The 21,207-nt window shown below is 37.7% G+C and overlaps 1 protein-coding gene across 1 annotated transcript in view; it reads right to left on the bottom strand.

Annotated features, from left to right (window-relative positions):
- Positions 1–3,885: 3,885 nt before the first annotated feature.
- Positions 3,886–21,207, bottom strand: part of lrp11 (low density lipoprotein receptor-related protein 11) — a 28,070-nt gene continuing 10,748 nt past the window's right edge. Inside the window, exons 3-9 of the mRNA XM_061886257.1 lie at positions 17,634–17,775; positions 17,427–17,552; positions 17,182–17,370; positions 12,064–12,231; positions 8,430–8,486; positions 8,282–8,353; positions 3,886–8,216 (exon numbers count right to left, since the gene is read on the bottom strand). Of these exons, the coding sequence (XP_061742241.1) occupies positions 8,062–8,216; positions 8,282–8,353; positions 8,430–8,486; positions 12,064–12,231; positions 17,182–17,370; positions 17,427–17,552; positions 17,634–17,775 (909 nt within the window). The 3' untranslated portion in view covers positions 3,886–8,061. The remainder of the gene's footprint in view (positions 8,217–8,281; positions 8,354–8,429; positions 8,487–12,063; positions 12,232–17,181; positions 17,371–17,426; positions 17,553–17,633; positions 17,776–21,207) is intronic.

Genomic DNA, 21,207 nt, shown 5'->3' on the forward strand with positions numbered 1-21,207 from the left:
TCCAGTGAGGGTTGGAATCCGCCAAGGCTGTCCTTTGTCACCGATTCTGTTCATAACTTTTATGGACAGAATTTCTAGGCGCAGTTAAGGCGTTGAGGGGTTCCGGTTTGGTGACCGCAGGATTAGGTCTGCTTTTTGCAGATGATGTGGTCCTGATGGCTTCATCTGACCGGGATCTTCAGCTCTCACTGGATCGGTTTGCAGCAGAGTGTGAAGCGACCGGAATGAGAATCAGCACCTCCAAGTCCGAGTCCATGGTTCTCGCCCGGGAAAGGGTGGAATGCCATCTCCAGGTTGGGGAGGAGACCCTGCCCCAAGTGGAGGAGTTCAAGTACCTAGGAGTCTTGTTCACGAGTGAGGGAAGAGTGGATCGTGAGATCGACAGGCGGATCGGTGCGGCGTCTTCAGTAATGCGGATGTTGTACCGATCCGTTGTGGTGAAGAAGGAGCTGAGCCGGAAGGCAAAGCTCTCAATTTACCGGTCGATCTACGTTCCAATCCTCACCTATGGTCATGAGCTTTGGGTCATGACCGAAAGGATAACATCACGGGTACAAGCGGCCGAAATGAGTTTCCTCCGCCGTGTGGCGGGGCTCTCCATTAGAGATAGGGTAGAAGCTCTGTCATCCGGGAGGAACTCAAAGTAAAGCCGCAGCTCCTCCACATCGAGAGGAGCCAGATGAGGTGGTTCAGGCATCTGGTCAGGATGCCACCCGAACGCCTCCCTAGGGAGATCTTTAGGGCACGTCCAACCGGTGAGGAGGCCACGGGGAAGACCCAGGACACGTTGGGAAGACTATGTCTCCCGGCTGGCCTGGGAACGCCTCGGGATCTCCCGGGAAGAGCTAGACGAAGTGGCTGGGGAAAGGGAAGTCTGGGTTTCCCTGCTTAGGCTGCTGCCACCGCGACCCGACCTCGGATAAGCGGAAGAAGATGGATGGATACTTCCGGTAAAGGCAGGGCTTTTCTATTACCGACCAAAAGTTGCGAACTTTATCGTCGATGTTCTCTACTAAATCCTTTCAGCAAAAATATGGCAATATCGCGAAATGATCAAGTATGACACATAGAATGGACCTGCTATTCCCGTTTGAATGAGAAAATCTCATTTCAGTCGGCCTTTCACAAAGTAGTACATCTATACTGCCATATAAACTGTACACTGATTACTCTAAAGCAGGGATCACCAACCTTTTTGAAACCAAGAGCTACTTCTTGGCTACTGATTAATGCGAAGGGCTACCAGTTTGATACACACTTAAATAAATTGCCAGAAATAGCCAATTTTCTCAATTTACCTGTAATATATATATATATATATATATATATATATATATATATATATTAGAGGTGGGCAAATTAATGCGTTAATTACGAGTTAACCCATCAATCTATTAACGCAGACAATTATTTTATCGCGTATTTGCGTATGTTGTTTACATGCTTTTATTTTTTTAAACGCCTTTTCTTATAAAGATGGCGGCGCCCGGACGGGCTTCGGCGTGGAGGGGCTGTTGGTAAAGATGGAACATTTGGCAAAAATACCGGACAATTCTGCAAATTTCATGGCTGGCTTACAGCGTGGTCACTCCGGGATCACTTACGACCGCCAGACAATTCTGGATGTGGATAGATCGGGCCGTTTTGGACTGAATGACGCGTGCTTGCTAGACCGGCTAGCTAGCATGGGAATACTTTGCCGGCTTCATCCAGCGGCCTGTGAAACAGCGGACTATATGTGTTGTCTGTCTATTTATGAATAATGCAGACGAGGAGTTTTGGCTGAGTTCTTAACGTTTACTTTCAGAGCGTGCATATCACAACATACAAGATGCCGTCATGGCGACACACAACCTTTACCGGGCTACCGCGCATGCTCGTCACACCTGTTGCATGCTGTGAGGGTAGTTATTTTATTCCCTGGCTCATAACATCACAATATAGTACCATGTATATGATGCGTTCAGTTTATCAAAACACCAAGCAAACAATCGGAAAATTCCCATCATATCAATTCCTATATATGGTCATAATTATTTTAAGTGCACTACGCATAATAAACACAACATTATTAATATTGCTACTACGGATAATGTAATCAAAAATTCCCTAAAAAAGCCCACTACCTATAATATAGGTTTTTTAAACATAAGATCCCTGATAAAAAAAATGTTCCTGCTGTTACCTCAGAAATTGCCTGTTCGGATGTTATGATTGTGGCTCAGAGATTTGTATGTAGATTATATTTATTTTCCATAACAAACAGGATAACTTAAATACCCTGGCAGTGGAAATAAGCTTAAATGTTTGTATTAACATTTTTTGAGTTGATTTTCTTAAAATATGCTATTTAACTGCTACTGTTTAACAAGTACTGATTTGAATTGTGTTTGCACAACAAATGTTTTGGTGCTTTTGTTCATGTGGGGGAATATTCCAATAAAGGTGCACTACACACTACTTTTGAATTCATTATTGGGCTTTGCGTATACAATGCAGCTAATCGCGATTAATCAGAGAAAAAGTGCGATTAACTTTGATTAAAATTTTTAATCGTTGCCCAGCCCTAATATCCATACATATATATATATATATATATATATATATATATATATATATATATATATATATATATATATATATACACACATATAAATAAATGGGTATTTCTGTCCGTCATTCCGTCGTATATTTTTTTTACTTTTACGGAAGGTTTTTTGTAGAGAAGAGATGATGAAAAAAAACACCTAATTGAACGGTTTAAAAGAGGAGAGAACGCGAAAAAAAATGAAAATTACATTTTGAAACAGAGTTTATCTTCAATTTTGACTTTTTAAAATTAAAAATTCAACCGAAAAAAAAAGAAAACAAAAACTAACTGATTCGATTCTTTTTGAAAAAATTAAAAACTATTTATGGAACATCATTAGTAATTTTTCCTGATAAGATTAATTTTAGAATTTTTATTACATGTTTCAAATGGGTCAAAATCCAATCTGCACTTTGTGAAAATATATAACAAATATATTTCTAACAAAGACAAATATTTTTTTCTTCTAGATTTTCCAGAACAAAAATTTTAAAAGAAATTCAAAAGACTTTGAAATAAGATTTCAATTTACAGATATTCTAGATTTGCCAGAATAATGTTTTTGAATTTTAATCATAATAAGTTTGAAGAAATAGTTCACAAATATTCTTTGTGAAAAAACAGAAGCTAAAATGAATTAAATTAAAATGTATTTATTACTATTTACAAAAAAAAAAAATACTTGAACATTAATTTAAATTGTCATGAAAGAAGAGGAAGGAATTTAAAAGGTAAAAAGGTATGTGTTTAAAAATCCTAAAATAATTTTTAAAGTTGTATTTTTTCTCTAAAATTGTCTTTCTGAAAGTTATAAGAAGCAAAGTAAAACAAATAAATGAATTTATTTAAACAAGTGAAGACCAAATTTTTAAAATATTTTTGGGGATTTTCAAATTCTATTTGAGTTTTGTCTCTCTTAGAATTAAAAATGGCGAGCAAAGCGAGACCAGCTTGCTAGTAACTAAATACAATTAATAAAATAGAGGCAGCTCACTGGTAAGTGCTGCTATTTGAGCTATTTTTAGAACAGGCCAGCGGGTTACTCATCTGGTCCTTACGGGCTACCTGGTGCCCGCGGGCACCACGTTGATGACCCCTGCTCTAAAATATATCCGAGTATTGTCCCTCAAGAAGATTTAATTAAACGAAAATGAAACTCCTACCATAGACGTTTAACCAGCATGTGTGTGTCGTTAAAATAACCACGATTTTCCTAAAGATGTATTTTTTTTTTTTTTTTAACGTTTTCAGTTCCCATTAATCAAAGGTGGCGCTTAAGAAAAACAACAAAATGATTCCACCGGTCAACTTCCCATTGATCCTTTTATATAAACATCTTTATTCTCAGATGAAGGGATACATGACTTCATTGATAGCACATACCCATGATGCTTTGCAATATGAGAACAGGCCAGGAGTACTACATGACCATTTGCTATATGGCTTATGTTTCAGCAGGAAAAAAATATTGCCTGTATACAGTATGGAAGTGAATGGTATTTACATTTCTATCCACAGGTCATTCATGTGTTTTTTGGTGGAGAGCACAATTATGGCACGGAGCGTTTGCGGAAACGTGTGCTCAGACGGAGCAATGTTTGAAGACTATAACAAAAATACATGACAATAAAATAGCCTTTCATTTCTACAGTACTCTCTATATATCTCTAGTCCGGGGGTGGGCAACGCACGGTTCTTTAGCGCCGCCCTAGTGGCTCCCTGGAGCCTTTTCAAAAATGTGAGAAAATGGAAAAAAATATATATATTTTGTTTTAAAACCTCTAAAGGCTTAGTGGCCACATGCAAGGACAGCATCTTTTAGCTCTTATTTACAAACTTGTGTACACTACTGAATTGGGGTCTTATGGCTGCTTATGTGGACACTTATACTGCCATCTGGTGGTGTCAGAAGAGTATAACATACAATGGAATTTGGAAAAAAAAAGTGTAAAAATATTAGCATGTCACTACACATGAAGTACATGTTTGTGTACTTATGGACTAAGTATATCATATCAAAAGATGATTGTTAATTTTTATTCTAATTAGAATAGAGTTGTATTGTCATAAAACTCTATTCTAATTAGAATAAAAAGTAAGAATCATAATTTGGGTCCAATAAGCCCAAATAGCAAAGAGAAATATAAAAAAGCATACAAACAAACAGCTTGGGCCTTAAGAGGTTAAAAACATGGTTTCTGTAGGAGGACAAACATGACACAAACTTTCCTAATTGTTAGAAATCCCACTGTTTACATTAAACATGCTTCACTGATGAGAGGATTTGGCACGTGACATTTTGTCCTAATTTCGGAAGTCCTTGAACGCGCCGTAGTTTGATTCCTTGATGTTGCCATAGAAAGACATGTTTTATGCCACCCCTTTTTTGCCTCATTTTGTCCACCAAACATTTTATGCTGTGCGTGAATCCACAAAGATGAGCTTTGTTGACATTATTCACTTGTGTGGAGTGCTAATCAAGCATATTTGGTCACTGCATGACTGCAAGCTAATCAATGCTAACAGGCTATTTTTGCTAGCTTTATGTACACAATGCATCATTATGCCTCGTATTTTAGGTATATTTGAGGTCATTTTATTTGTAATTTCCGTTTCCTTCAACTTGAACACACACATTTTTACTTGTGACCATTCTGAGCCAGTAATTTCCATGAGTTATCACACCCTCTGAAAAGCCTCCGTTTTAGTATGTTGTAAAAATGTGTAGAATAAAGATTACATTTCAACATTTCTGTCAACGAAGATTTGCAGCAGCCTGCGACACAGTCATTTTGATAGTAGTTTAATATAGCTAATATAGACCCTTACATCATGTGTTGCCTTCATTTTAACACTTATATAAGGCTTTACATTGTTTGGGGCTCCAGACTAATTTTTTTTTTTTGTATTTTTGGTCCAATATGGCTCTTTCAACATTATCAATCAATCAATGTTTACTTATATAGCCCTAAATCACTAGTGTCTCAAAGGGCTGCACAAACCACTACGACATCCTCGGTAGGCCCACATAAGTGCAAGGAAAACTCACACCCAGTGGGACATCGGTGACAATAATGACCCAGTGGGACGTCGGTGACAATGATGACTATGAGAACCTTGGAGAGGAGGAAAGCAATGGATGTCGAGCGGGTCTAACATGATACTGTGAAAGTTCAATCCATAATGGATCCAACACAGTCGCGAGAGTCCAGTCCAAAGCGGATCCAACACAGCAGCGAGAGTCCTGTTCATAGCGGAGCCAGCAGGAAACCATCCCAAGCGGAGGCGGATCAGCAGGGCAGAGATGTCCCCAGCCGATACACAGGCAAGCAGTACATGGCCACCGGATCGGACCGGACCCCCTCCACAAGGGAGAGTGGGACATAGAAGAAAAAGAAAAGAAACGGCAGATCAACTGGTCTAAAAAGGGAGTCTATTTAAAGGCTAGAGTATACAAGGTTGCCGACCCCTGTACTAGTCAGTAAATGCACATTTTCAGTGATCCTTATACATACAACTTGCAGTCGTTTGCCACAAAACAACAAAAAATTAACAACAAAACTAATGTTGTGAAAATTTTCCAGCTGCTGAAAGAAATTTATGATGGAGTTGATTCATTCTGGGTGCAAATGTATCAAGATTTATTTCCCGATATAACTTCGACACTACATGGACAACATGTCTAGGTCACTTGGGTCAATTAATCCAGGATTTTATCAGTTTATTAGAACAAGTTTTTACTTCAAATTTAAAAAAAAAAAAAAAAAGTCTATTCTGTTATGTAAATAGTACCTGTTTTTAAAAATTAGGTATTTTACAAAAAAAAAATTGTAAAAACTTCTATTAGTTTTTTAATGCACTTGCTGTCCAGTCGGGACTCGGGGTGGACCGCTCGCCTGTGTATCGGTTGGGTACATTTCTGCAATGCTGACCTGTCTCCGCTCAGGATTGTCCCTGCTGGACCCACTATGGACTGGACTCTCACTATTATGTTAGATCCACTATGGACTGGACTTTCACAATATTATGTTAGATCCACTATGGACTGGACTCTCACAATATTATGTTAGATCCATTCAACGTCAATTGCACCGGTCACCCAGGGGTGGGGGTCCCCACATCTGCGGTCCCCTCCAAGGTTTCTCATTGTCCCATTGGGTGGAGTTTTTCCTTGCCCTGAGTTGGGATCTGAACCGAGGATGTCGTTGTGGCTTGTGCAGCCCTTTGAGACACTTGTGATTTAGGGCTATATGCTGTAAGTAAACATTGAATGAATGAACATTGAATTTAATATATAATAGGGGTGTTCAAAAAATTGATTCATATCCAAATTGCGATTCTTATTAATCAGATTATAAATCAAATCCGAATAAAAAAAAAAAAAGCATTAAAAAATTAAAACATTTTTTTGTAAGGACTCATTTTTAAAAATAGACTTTTTAGGCAATTACTAACTGCGCGTATGCATCAGCAACCTGTTTTGAAAAGGTTTTATTATCGTTTCCATACCAAATAATATTTGAAATATTATCTTGTTGCGAAAATCGTGTTGAATCGAGAATTGGTCCTAAATTGAGTCACCCCAAAAACCGGGATTGAAGCGTGAGTTGTTGTAAGATTTGCATGCCTCATTTATTCAGTTTTTCCCGTGAATTCGTTTATTTGTGGTTGCCTGCCAGGAATACGTTCGGACCGCTACAGGTAGACCTGGTGCTACCTATTCACCGTGGCACATACACACATTACAGTACAAGGCGCCTGGTCCGCCAGAGCATAAGAAGAGCTCGTTTTGTTTGTGACATAAGAAAATATCAGTTCTAAATATACAGTGTTACTTCAACTTACGAGTGTTTTGAGGTAAGAGCCGTCTTTTGGCTAAATGTTACGCTTTTAAGGTTAAAGCAAAATTCTGAGTCACAAGCATCCCCGCCATTAGTTGGTATAGCAAATGCCACAGCGAAGCTCGGAAGATCTGCCTAAAACATCTGGTCTTACTCGCTTACAGCTAGACATGGACATAACTTGGTTTTCCAAGACATGAGTGGGAAGGACAGTGGTGAAATTAAAAAGTGAATGATATTCATATCAAAATAATATCTAAACAGCGAACATTTACACATAAATATATGGAAAAGCTGCTGATGATGTGTTTGACTGAGAAGTCCAAAGAAGTCCACTCTGCAAGATGATTCGGACTACTTCCTGATGCGAAAATGTTAGATTTGAAGCACTTTGGAGCGTTTGGACTGGCAAAATATGATCAATGTGTGCCACTTGAGAAAGAAAAAAAAAATCAGTGAGCAGCGTAAACAGGGAAAAACGGGGCTCCAGTGAACAGTCCAAGCATCAGATGAGATAATTACAGACATCAGGCTACAGAGGGGGAAAAAACTGCAAACTGAAAAAAGTCCAGACTCAGGCTCCATAGCGGCAGCGTCCTTTCCCCAACCTACATGCCAGGTCTGCTGCGGCTACAGGTACATACCATTGATGAGGTAATCGGACTCCTCCGTGGTGAGGGGTCGCGTTTTCTTGAGCCTGTGGCGAACCAGCCGCAGCCGGCAGCCGATCATGAGCAGCAGCAGTGCGGTGATGATCAGGCCCAGTGCCAGTGGGAGGATGGCGCCTTGATGCCAACGGAGGAGGTTTTATTAGCGCACAGGATGGTAGGGCCCGGTTAGCGGTTCTCACCTGACTCTGGGCCCGGATGTCCTCCCTTGACAGGTTTGGACAGCGGGTTGTCGCTATCTTGGCTCTGTGAAGCTTTGGGAACAGCTTTGATTAAACATTACTATACAAAAAAGTGTCAATAAAGTTGAAAAATGAGTTAAATTTGTACTTATGTCAGTCTGTTTGGTGACAGGAGGAGACACACTTGCTGGTTTGAAGGCTGGACCTGCACAACAATAACAACAATTGCCATACGTATCAGCAATCAACTACTTCTTTACTGCGATAAGTATTTACATTTCTCATATTTTGCATAATTCTAAAAAACACAAGAGCGCTCTTATTGCATAGAGCACATGTGTCAAACTCAAGGCCCGGGGGCCAAGTCTGGCCCGCCGTATCATTTTATATGGCCCACCAACGCCTGGAAAAATAAGTTTCAATAATACTTTTTTTTTCTTTTTTTGCTAAATTCTTTCAAATTGGACAGAAAAAAATACTTATATTATTATATATTGTATTGAAAAAATATTTTTGTCTGATAAAAAGAAATAGTTAAATCTCTGCTTGTCACATTTATTTGTGATTTTAAAGCATGTTATACATAAACAAATCTAAGAATCAAATGCATACAGTACAGGCCAAAAGTTTGGACACATCTTATTCAATGTGTTTTCTTGATGTTCATGACTATTTACATTGTAGTTTGTCACTGAAGGCATCAAAACGATGAATGAACACATGAACACAAGGTGAAATAACTGAAAACATGTTTAATATTCTAGATTCTTCAAAATAGCCACGCTATTCTTTGATTACTGCTTTGCACACTCTTGGCATTCTCTTGATGAGCTTCAAGCAAGCCTGTGAAGTGAAAACCAATTCAGCTGACTACTTCTAAAAGCCCATCGAGAGAATGCCAAGAGTGCGCGAAAAAGTAATTAGAGGAAAGGTTGGCTATTTTGAAGGAACTAGAATATAAAACATGTTTCCAGTTATTTCACCTTTTTTTGTTAAGTACATAACTCAACATGTGTTCATTCATAGTTTTGATGCTTTCAGTGACAATCTACAATGTAAATAGTCATGAAAATAAAGAAAACCCATTGAAGGAGAAGGTGTGTCCAAACTTTTGGCCTGTACTGTAAATATAATACTATTGTTGTTCTATTTATAAGCACAGTATTATTTTTTTGGACATACTAAGAGACCCCTGCAGTTTGTTTTGTATGCATTTCGATTAATCATGATTAATCACAGGTTAAATTACCTGCGTGCATAATGTAAATTAATTTTTACTGCGATGTGGCCCTCAATGAAAATGAGTTTGACACGCCTGGTATAGAGGAACTTTGATGGCAGATTCTTGCATTAACATTTTAAGCTTGCTAGCAAACGGAACACTTGGGTCCAAACATGCAATTTATATAATATAACTAAGGCGTTCCCCAAGGCACCCTTTTAAATCCTCTACTTCTTGGCAGTTACAATTGATTTTAATTTATTTGATTTATGCAACTAAGATGTAGCTTGTTTACTTCAGATGTAGTCAGTACAACTGACTGCATCTAAACAAAGTACAACTAAAAAGTTGAACTTTGTTCAACCTTTTACTTGTACTGAAGGTGTTTCACAGGGTTCCATTTTGTCTTCTTTTTTTCATCATTTGAGCTATTTGGTTGAGTTAAAAAAAAAAAAACTTGCGAGAGACTGACATTTTACAGCAGATTCTTCAAAACATCAGAGTTATGTCATAGAGATGATCTTTGACTAGTCCTTAAAAACAACAGGACACCCCTGTAAATCTGACAAAATAAAAATATCAAAATCAAATGTCCACTGTAGAGTACGATGATTCTCTAGAATATACACAAAAAGACTAAAAGTCCTTTGCTTTCTGGCCCCAAACAATTCAGTTAAAATATCTCTACAGTACACAATTCAAATGTTATTGATTATATACCAAATAGGAGGTCTAAAATGGTTATGATTTATTAGTTTCAGACATGTCTATAAGATGGCGCCCCCCGTGGCTGACGTCTTTGCGTCGTCCTCCCGACAACATTTACGTTTTTTGATTATTTTAGTACTAATTTGCATCCTAAATGCAAAGTTTTTGCACGTCCCCCCAACCCCATTTTTACTTTGTCTTTTTGAACAAGCGGGTACCTTGAACACCCCCGAACTGTAAACACTTTTCACTTTTGATCACTAAAGACACTTTAACTGCTGCTGTGACCCAAGGTCACCTCCATATTTATACTGTTGACTGGCAATCAGAATGTGCAATAATGATATGTTACTTACTGTGCCGTGTATATACATTTTCATTTTTTATTTTTAGCTAAGTACCGTGTGACTTGAATAAGGGTGGACCAGCAAAGTAAGATTTTCATTTGTACGGCAAACTGTCTGTTTAACTGTGTATATGACAGTAAACAATCTTGAATCTTGAATGTTTAACAAGTTACATTAAGCAACATCGAGCGGATACATTTTGCACAGTTCAGCATATTTGAAAAGTAGCAGGAAGAAGCAGAGTTTATATTTATTTTTTACCATGAATTGATTTACGTGGACTCCGAGTTAAACAAGTTGAAAAACGTATTTGGGTGTTACCATTTAGTAGTCAATTGTATGGAATATGTACTGAACTGTGCAATCTACTAATAAAATTTTCAATCAATCAATCAATCAATCCTACCTCTTTTTGGTGTCCTTTACTGATAATTCATTCACACTATAACTTACATTTTAGGTTAAGTTCACTTACTGTGTGAAAGAAAGGAATTATAAAAATACATTTAGTCTAAATATACATACTGATCTGAAAATGATGACTTAACTGAACCCTGGCTATACATAAAGTGATATCCTTATGTATATAATATTAATATTAACCTCCGCAGGTTATATTCCTTTGAGACTGTGTTTACTTATTTACAAAGTAAACACATCAGCTTTCACACTGCACTGGCTGCCGGGGAGTGGGGTCCCCACATCTGCGGTCCCCTCCAAGGTTTCTCATTGTATCCCATTGGGTTGAGTTTTTTCTTGCCCGGATGTGGTACCTGAGCAGAGGATGTCGTTGTGGCTTGTGCAACCCTTTGAGACACTTGGGATTTAGGGCTATATAAATAATCTTTGATTGATTGATTGATTGATTGAACGTAGTGGTGATAGTCGATAAATATTATTTACTACTTAATATTGTAGAGTTGTTATTGTTAACTTCGGGTGCATGAATCTTTATGAGTTGTGTCTTTTATTTCCTTGTATATTTTAGGTAATATTTTACTAAAACCAAATGCACAATTACATTAAATTGCACAAGGAAACTGTTATTGCAGTTTTATGGCCATTTATTTTTTTTTTAATATTGTAGTCCACCTGTGTTAAATAATCTCATTCCAGGGTTCGCTCTTACTCATAAACACATGATATAGTGTACATATTGTCGTTCAAAGTCTGTACAGTAGGTGGCGTTGTAACTCTGCTTCTTAACACATCATACGCACCTGCACTGCCAAAGAATAAGAAGATGTAGCAGGAGGGATCAGTGTTGCCAACTTAACATATATTCTGATTTTTATTTATTTATTTATTTTTTTAAACGACAAATCTAGCTACCATTTCTGCTCCTATTGGACACATTTGGAGACTGGCGCCTAAAATCACTTATCAATTTTGTCAACGAGCATCAGGTCCTGCCCAAAGTAGATAGTACTATTAGTACTATTTAGTACACAGTGGTTATCAACAATGCAAAGGGTCGCAAAAATAGATCAAGATCATCGTCTCACTTTTCTGTATACATTCACTGACGCAGTCCGACTCCTGGAGGAAGTTGTTATGGTTGCCCTGGCAACCGCCGTACAGGAAGTGTTTGCATTCTCCTGCGTCCTGATCATAGTACCAGCGTGCAAAAGTACCCTTGCACGGTCCTACTACTGGAGCAGAGGCACACGGGTCTACAGTGGCAGAACAGAACACGACAACAAGCATCAATGGATTCATTCAGCTTTTTCCTTTGGCTTTTTTTCCAGCACTTATATCGAGAAAAAAACAAGAGAAGATGAAACAGGAAGTGATTATTTACGTATCACACACAAGGGGCACCTTACGATTCAGGGACTATGATTCGCTTATAAATCTATTATTGATGCATCTTTAATTATTATACTATTGTTATATTACATATGTATCATTATATTTAATAACTAAACACTTTATTGTCTTTAGAAAGTGCCTAAGCAGGTTATATTCCTTTGAGACTGTGTTTAATTATTTAAAAAGTAAACACATCAGCTTTCACACTGCACTGTCAATAAATTCATTATTCTGCCCTAGCTACTCGTTTTCAGCATGTGCCGATATACTGATAGTTAACAGCATGAAGGCTAAGAAGAAGCTAAGATTGATGTTCCTTATTTTGAATTATATTCTTTCCTCAATTTTCCTTTATTTAGGTTTGTAAGACTGAAAATATTAACATTTAAAAAGTATGTCCACTGTGTATGTCACATTAATAAAATAGAATGTTTAGTGTTAATACATACAGCAAACATTGCAAACATGTGGTTTAACGCAATTAAACCTAAGGTGTGGCTTTATCGCCCTCTGCTGGTCAAATCTAGCGTATCATTTGATCGTCAGAGTTAAAAAGCCAAAAATAATACAGACACAAAGACATCACAAAGACAGCAATTTCAATACATTCACACTGTTTTCCAGTTGTCGTTAAAAGTCAGATTTTTGCGATTTATTTATTTTTTTAGTGCCATCTTCTTCTACTCATCATCTGACACATATGCTTCTCTGTTCCGCCCTGCAGGGTGGCGGGAGTACTGCATACATGAGCAACCCTATTCTGAATGGTTTCATCAAGCCTATTTGGGCAGGCCAAATTAAAAGCTTTGTATAAGCCTGGTGTAGTCACTAGCTTGTAAAGTGTTGCATGTTTCACATTTTATGGTGGTTATATTCTTATTTCACTTATATAACTGTGAAAAATGCTTGTCTTGGTGAATAGAAAAAACAACATTTTATAAACACGTCTCAGCATGATGCAGTGGATCTAAAAACAGACTTTTACATATGACTTGATTCCTAGTGTGGACATGCATGTACCTAATAAAGTGTCTAGCATTGCAGTGCAGAGAAGGCATTTTATCAGAAAAAAAACAACACAGCAAAGTGGTAATTTTTTTGGGCCCATCTCTGATTCTACCGCAGGGATCGGATGGCAGCGAGGACACAGGCGCTTTGTTTCCGAGGCTCAGCACAGAGCTGCTTTCCCATGGCCAGTGAAGAAGTGCTTGTGTGGCAGTGCCAACATTTTAGAGCGCAGCGCCATGACTCAATGTGGCCGCCTGCAGTGGCTCCATCTGTTTCTACATCCACATGCACTCTCTCTCTCTCTCTCTGTGACATCCTGGTGATCACGTACTGAAATGATAAGAATGCTGAGTTTCATTAGCCCCGTCTAAGAGGCGCTTTCTTACTGCGCATGTAGCTTGCAGTGGTATACAAATGCTGTGTAGCATAATATCATCTTGATATCTAAATTCAATCTATTACAATTATTCATGGCAGCCAACAACTATACTAGTGGTACTTTAAAAAAAATGTTTTGCTCCAGCGCCCCCAGTGACCTCGAAGAGGACAGGCGATAGAAAATGGATGGATGGATGGGTTTTGCAATGTTACAATAGTACAAATAGAAATACATTTTGTAGATTATAATACATTTTTGATACATATTTAAAAACATAAACAGTGACATTATAAATATTCAAAATGTGTGTATGTAAATATATGTGCAGTTCAAACTACACTCACAATAATAACATTACTGCTATACTAATACCTTTAAACTAAGTTTTTATTGTCTTTCTCAAGGCTTTTTTTTTGTGAACCCAATAAAGTGGGTAGTATTGCATATGTCATGATCTCTCATGATAATGACCGTATTTTCTGGACCCGAGGGAGCACCGGATTATAAGGCGCACTGCCAATGAATGGTCTATTTGTTTAAAAAATGTTTTCATATATAAGGCGCACCTTATATAGGGCGCATTAAAGTACTCTTTTTTTTTCCCCCTAAATGTAAAACACTTTTTGTGGTCTACATAAAATGTAATGGTTGTTCTTTGGTCAAAATGTTGATAATGTTTTACAGATCACCTTCAAGCCGCTTTCTGACAGTCGCTTCAGGATGTGCGGTTTTGTGGGCGGTCTTATTTACGTGGCTCACCTTCGGCAGCATCTTTACCCGTCATCTTTGTTGTAGCGGTGTAGCGTGCAAGGACGAGAGTGGAGAAGTGTCAAAAGATGGAGCTAACTGTTTTAATGACATTCAAACTTTACTTAAATCAATAACCTAGCAGCATCTCTTCATCCAGAAACAACCACATTGGAAACGTGTCCCATGAAAAACCGTCCGACCAGAACTCTCTAATAACTAAAGTTCCTTGGGTGAAAAATGTAAACTCACTACACTGGCATGTTTTAGCGCTTTCATGGCGAGTTTACTGACAGATATATGTAAAAACTTTACACTACTTTATATTAGAAATGGCAACAGCGGAGGATGAATGTCACATAACAAGAAGACAGAGAAAAAGAGGAAGCTTATCGACTACGTTGTTGTCACCGATTACAAAGGCGGACGCGCACAATTTTTCAAGATTCAAGCAGATTCCAAATACAGATCAGCAGGAACTAGAAGGTAAGAAAAGTTGCTTTTCCATAATATTGCAAAAAAAAACGCCAGATATTATGTCTTACCTTATACACACACCATAATAATACTCGTATGTTTATTGCGCTGACAATTATTCAAGCGGTGCGGCTTCATAGCTTACCACTGTCGTACTAAAACATTTTGATGGATTCTTGAGCACCGTGTGTACTGTTCTGTGGTTTTAATGGATGATTTAAAATGTTGGTGTTGTTTACTTGAGACCCATTACACTGCAGGCTACACTTATGTCTTGTTTGACTGCCATCTCCTGGTCACACTTATCATTACACCATGTACCAAATAAAATACAAACCCCGTTTCCATATGAGTTGGGAAATTGTGTTAGATGTAAATATAATGATTTGCAAAACCTTTTCAACCGATATTCAATTGAATGCACTACAAAGACAAGATATTAGATGTTCAAACTCATAAACTTTATTTATTTTTTTTGCAAATAATAATTAACTTAGAATTTCATGGCTGCAACACGTGCAAAAGTAGTTGGGAAAGGGCATGTTCACCACTGTGTTACATCACTTTTTCTTTTAACAACACTTAATAAACGTTTGGGAACTGAGGAAACGAATTGTTGAAGCTTTGAATGTGGAATTATTTCCCATTCTTGTTTTATGTAGGGCTTCAGTTGTTCAACAGTCCGAAGTCTCCGCTGTCGTATTTTATGCTTCATAATGCGCCACTAATTTTCGATGGGATACAGGTCTGGACTGCAAGCGGGCCAGGAAAGTACCCGCACTCTTTTTACGAAGCCACGCTGTTGTAACACGTGCTGAATGTGGCTTGGCATTGTCTTGCTGAAATAAGCAGGGGCGTCCATGAAAAAGACGGCGCTTAAATGGCAGCATATGTTGTTCCAAAACCTGTATGTACCTTTCAGCATTAATGGTGCCTTCACAGATGTGTAAGTTACCCGTGCTTTGGGCACTAATGCACCCCCTTACCATCACAGATGCTGGCTTTAGAACTTTGGGTTGATAACAGTCTGGATGGTTCGCTTTCCCTTTGGTCCGGATGACATGATGTCGAATATATTTCCCCCAAAAATTGGAAATGTGGACTCTTCAGACCACAGAAAACTTTTTCACTTTGCATCAGTCCACCTTAGATAATCTTGAGCCCAAAGAAGCCGGCGGCGTTTCTGGATGTTGTTGATAAATGGCTTTCGCTTTGCATAGTAGACCTTTAGCTTCATTTAGTGACAGTGGTTTTCTGAAGTGTTCCTGAGCCCATGTAGTAATATCCTTTAGAGATTGATGTCGGTTTTTGATACAGTGCCGTCTGAGGGATCGAAGGTCACGGTCATTTAATGTTGGTTTCCGGCAATGCCGCTTACGTGGAGTGATTTCTCTAGATTCTCTGAACCTTTTGATGAAATTATGGACCGTAGATGTTGAAATCCCTAAATTTCTTGCAATTGCACTTTGAGAAACGTTGTTCTTAAACTGTTTGACTATTAGCTCACACAGTTGTGGACAAAAGGGTGTACCTCGCCCCATCCTTTCTTGTGAAAGACTGAGCATTTTTTGGGAAGCTGTTTTTATACCCAATCATGGCACCTACCTGTTCCCAATTAGCCTTCACACCTGCGGGATGTTCCAAATAAGTGTTTGATGAGCATTTCTCAACTTTATCAGTATTTATTGCCACCTTTCCCAACTTCTTTGTCATGTGTTGCTGGCATCAAATTCTAAAGTTAATGATTATTTGCAAAAAAAAAATGTTTATCAGTTTGAACATCAAATATGTTGTCTTTGTAGCACATTCAACTGAATATGGGTTGAAAAGGATTTGCAAATCATTGTATTCCATTTATATTTACATCTAACGCAATTTCCCAACTCATATGGAAACGGGGTTTGTAGCTTCCAGGTGGGTGAGCTCAACCAAACTTATTCCTTACATTAGGCGCATTAGTTGCGCCTTATAGTCCAGAAAATACTTTATTAGTTTCTGGTGTTTTTTTATACATTGCTTTTATTTCTGTTCCATTTCCTCCTTTTCGTCACTACTTTTGTCTTTATGTGCACTTCCTCGTTTTGGTTAATACATCCTTTTTTTAGCTGCACTTCGCCTGCTGTCTCTGCATCCTGGGGTCCAGACCGACATCACCCCCATCCGAACGAAATTTGTTCATTAACATTTAGACGGCAAGTACCTTGACTGGCTGTCTCCGGTTGTTGACGGGGTTGCGGTGTGACTTTGTTCCTCTCCTGAGAAGGTCTGTTGTTCTCCGTAGTCTTGCTGGGTCCAGTCTGGACCATAAAGCTGTCCTCAGTGCGCGTGGCTGCAAGCTGGGATACGGGCAGACCTTCGGTGTGGGTCACCGACTTCCTGCTGGTGTCGACTAAAGAAGATCCACTTGGTAAATGTCGCATGTATGGAAAATGTTGGTTTTCTTACAGTTTGGACAGAAATCTTCATCGGAGCGATCGGGACAATGTTGCTTCCCGTCACAAGCGAAGGTGATGTCGATGCAGCAGCCGTCGTCACATTTGAACTGGTAGTTGGAGCAGCGTCCCGTACAAACTGTCCACATATAAAAAAAGAGCATCACGACAAAGACACCTTCATGGAACCTTGGTTGTGTTGTTTTGGTGACATCATCACCTTCTGCTTGGTGCTTGGGTGCCAACACGGTGACGGACACGTTGTCTGAGCTCTTTTGGCCCGATGTGTCAGTAACAGTCATCTGGAAAGTGTAGACACCTTCCTGGAGACCCGTGACCTTTAACAACCCGGGATGAGTAGACTGCAACACACAAATACAGCAAGTCAACACTTGCTTGAATTTTTTTTTGTCCACTGAAATGTTGTAAATTGTATAAAAACTATGGTCAAGTTGGATAAAAAAATCAAAAATGTTAGAGGATTTGTATTCATTGAGTAGTATCTTTTAGATGGACAGATTATTAGTCATATTGTGGACAATTTTACAGAATGTTTTTTTTTTTTTTAACAATTACATCTTTTTTAAGTATCCTAGTAAATTACGGGTGTAAATTTGCCAAGGTAATTCATCATGATACTATTTTTTTAACAAATAAAAGTACCCTGGTAATACTTTAATTTGTTCAAAAACGCCAAAGTATCCTGGTAAATGTATGGGTGTAAATTTATCAAGATAATATACCAGGATACTTTAATTTGTGAAACAAAAATAGGTAAGTATCCTGGTGAACTACCATATCAGGAGTCTTTAATGTTCATATAATTTGGAGGTGTAAATATAACATGGTAATTTACCCAAGTACTTTTTTGGGGGGGAGTATCCGAGTAAATTACCATCCCAAAATACTACTACATTTTTCAAATCGGAATTTAGTTATGCTGGTATATTTTTTTGTGTAAATTTATCAGGACAAATTTGTTTAAAAAAATAGTAAGTATCCTGGTAAATTCCCATACAAGAATATACAAGAGTATATAAATTGTTAATAAAAATGTCTTAGGTATCCTGGTAAATTATTGGGTGTAAAATTATCAGGTATAGTATTTGACCAAAATATATATTTTTTATCAAACTGATATTTTGGAATGCTAATTTACCAGGGTATTTAAATTTATTTTAACAAATTAAAGACTCCTGGTATGCTAATTTACCAGGGTTTTTAAATTTATTTGAACAAATTATAAGACTACTGGTATGCTGGTATGATAATTTACCAGGGTATTTAAATGTGTTTGAGCAAATTAAAGATTCCTGGTATATTGGTATAGTAATTTAACAGGATACTTACATTTATCTTAAAAATTTAATGTACCCTGATGAATGTTTAGGTGTAAATATGCCATGGTAATTTACCAAAGTACTTTATAAAGTACCAAAGTAATTAATAAACAAGAGTATCCTGGTAAATTACTATCCCAGAATACTAGGATACTTTTCAAATCTAAATTTTGTTATGCTGGTAATTTTTTGGGGTGTAAATTTATCAGGATAATTTACCAGGATACTTTGATTTGTTAACAAAAAACGTAAGTATCCTGGTAAATTCCCATAAAAGAATACTCAAGAGTCTTTAATTTGTAAAAAAAAAAAAAAAAAAAAAAAAAGTCTTATGTATCCTGGTAAATTCTTGGGAGTAATATTATCAGGATCATTTACTAAAATTACCCAAAAGTAAATTACCAAAATCAACTTTTTTTGAACAAACTGGTATTCTGTTATGATGATTCACCAGGGTATTTAAATTTATTTGAACAAATTAAAGACTCTTAGTATTGTTGTATGCTAATTTACCAGGGTATTTAAATTTATCTGCCTCACAATACGAAGGTCCTGTAGTCCTGGGTTCAAATCCAGGCTCGGGATCTTTCTGTGTGGAGTTTGCATGTTCTCCCCGTGAATGCGTGGGTTCCCTCCGGGTACTCCGGCTTCCTCCCACTTCCAAAGACATGCACCTGGGGATAGGTTGATTGGCAACACTAAATTGGCCCTAGTGTGTGAATGTGAGTGTAAATGTTGTCTGTCTATCTGTGTTGGCCCTGCGATGAGGTGGCGACTTGTCCAGGGTGTACCCCGCCTTCCGCCCAATTGTAGCTGAGATAGGCGCCAGCGCCCCCCGCGACCCCAAAAGGGAACAAGCGGTAGAAAATGGATGGATGGATGAAAAAATTAAAGAGTCCTGGTATATTGGTATGGTAATTTCCCAGGGTATTTAAATGAGTTTGAACAAATAGAAGACTCCTTGTATGCTGGTATGCTAATTTACCAGGGTATTTAAATGTGTTTGAATAAATTAAAGACTCATGTTATGCTGGTATGTTAATTTACCAGGGTATTTAAATTTATTTGAACAAATTAAAGACTCCTAGTATGCTGGTATGCTAATTTACCAGGGTATATAAATTTATTTGAACAAATTAAAGACTCCTAGTACGCTGGTATGCTAATTTGCCAGGGTATTTATATTTGTTTGAACAAATTAAAGACTCCTGGTGTACTGGTATGCTAATTTACCAGAGTATTTAATGATAATGATAATGGCTTGTACTTGTATAGCACTTTTCTACCTTCAAGGTACTCAAAGTGCTTTGACACTACTTCCACATTTACCCATTCACACACTGATGGAGGGAGCTGCCATGCTAGGTGCTAACCAGCACCCATCAGGAGCAAGGGTGAAGTGTCTTGCTTAAGAACACAACGGACGTGACGAGGTTGGTACTAGGTGGGGATTTAACAAGGGACCCTTGGGTTGCGCACGGCCACTTTATCACTGCGACACGCTGTCCCATTACATTACATTTGTTTGAACAAATTAAAGACTCCTGGTATGCTGGTATGACAATTTAACAAGGTATTTACATTTGTTTGAGCGAATTAAAGACTCCTGGTATGCTGGTATGGTATTCTAACAGTATACTTGAATTTATTTTAATAATTTAAAGTGTCCTGGTAAATTCACATTCAATAATTTACCAGGAAATTTTATTTTATAAAAAAATATATGTATGGTGGGTGCGCAGGCATTATCCTAAATAAATTAAGACACTCACAATCTGTTGAACTGCAGATAATATTAATACCAATATAATTAAGAAACAAATTTGATTAGTATTAACTTTACTTTTCAGATTTTATAAATATTAAAACATTTTATATAATACTTTTTCTTAGTTTAATGAGTATTATGAGTATTAGTCATATTCCTGACAATAAAACAAACGTTGAAAAAACGGAATTCATGTATCCTGGCAAATTCACATCCAATTACTTACCAAGGGGTCCAAACTTAATATAGAATACAGTAAAACAGTGACATTTGGTCAAGATGTACATAACCGTAGCTGATGTTACAAATTAAAAACATTAAAACAGTGTACTAAATGAATATTTCAAGCCGGAAATATTAGCAACTAAGTACTACCAGGACGTGTTTGCAAGTGCTAACCTGTTTCAAAATCCATTATGGAGCTCTGACTGCAAGCTACAGTGTAGACTTGACTTGACTGACTGAGGCCAATGCAACCTGACACTGGGCTAAGAGTCTTATCTGAATGCAAATGAAACTTGAAAGGTCACTCAGTGGAGTGTGGACCTCCATTAAGGCGGAAAGAATGTGGTCTGCATGTCAACATAAACGGCAAAACCTCACATTGTTACATAACACTGTGCAAACAGTGTTTTGTTGTGATACTAACACAAGTCAGCTCCTTTGCAGAAGCGGTAGTGTAAATA

This window comes from Nerophis ophidion, linkage group LG24, assembly GCF_033978795.1.
Source record: "Nerophis ophidion isolate RoL-2023_Sa linkage group LG24, RoL_Noph_v1.0, whole genome shotgun sequence".
Lineage (NCBI taxonomy): Eukaryota > Metazoa > Chordata > Actinopteri > Syngnathiformes > Syngnathidae > Nerophis > Nerophis ophidion.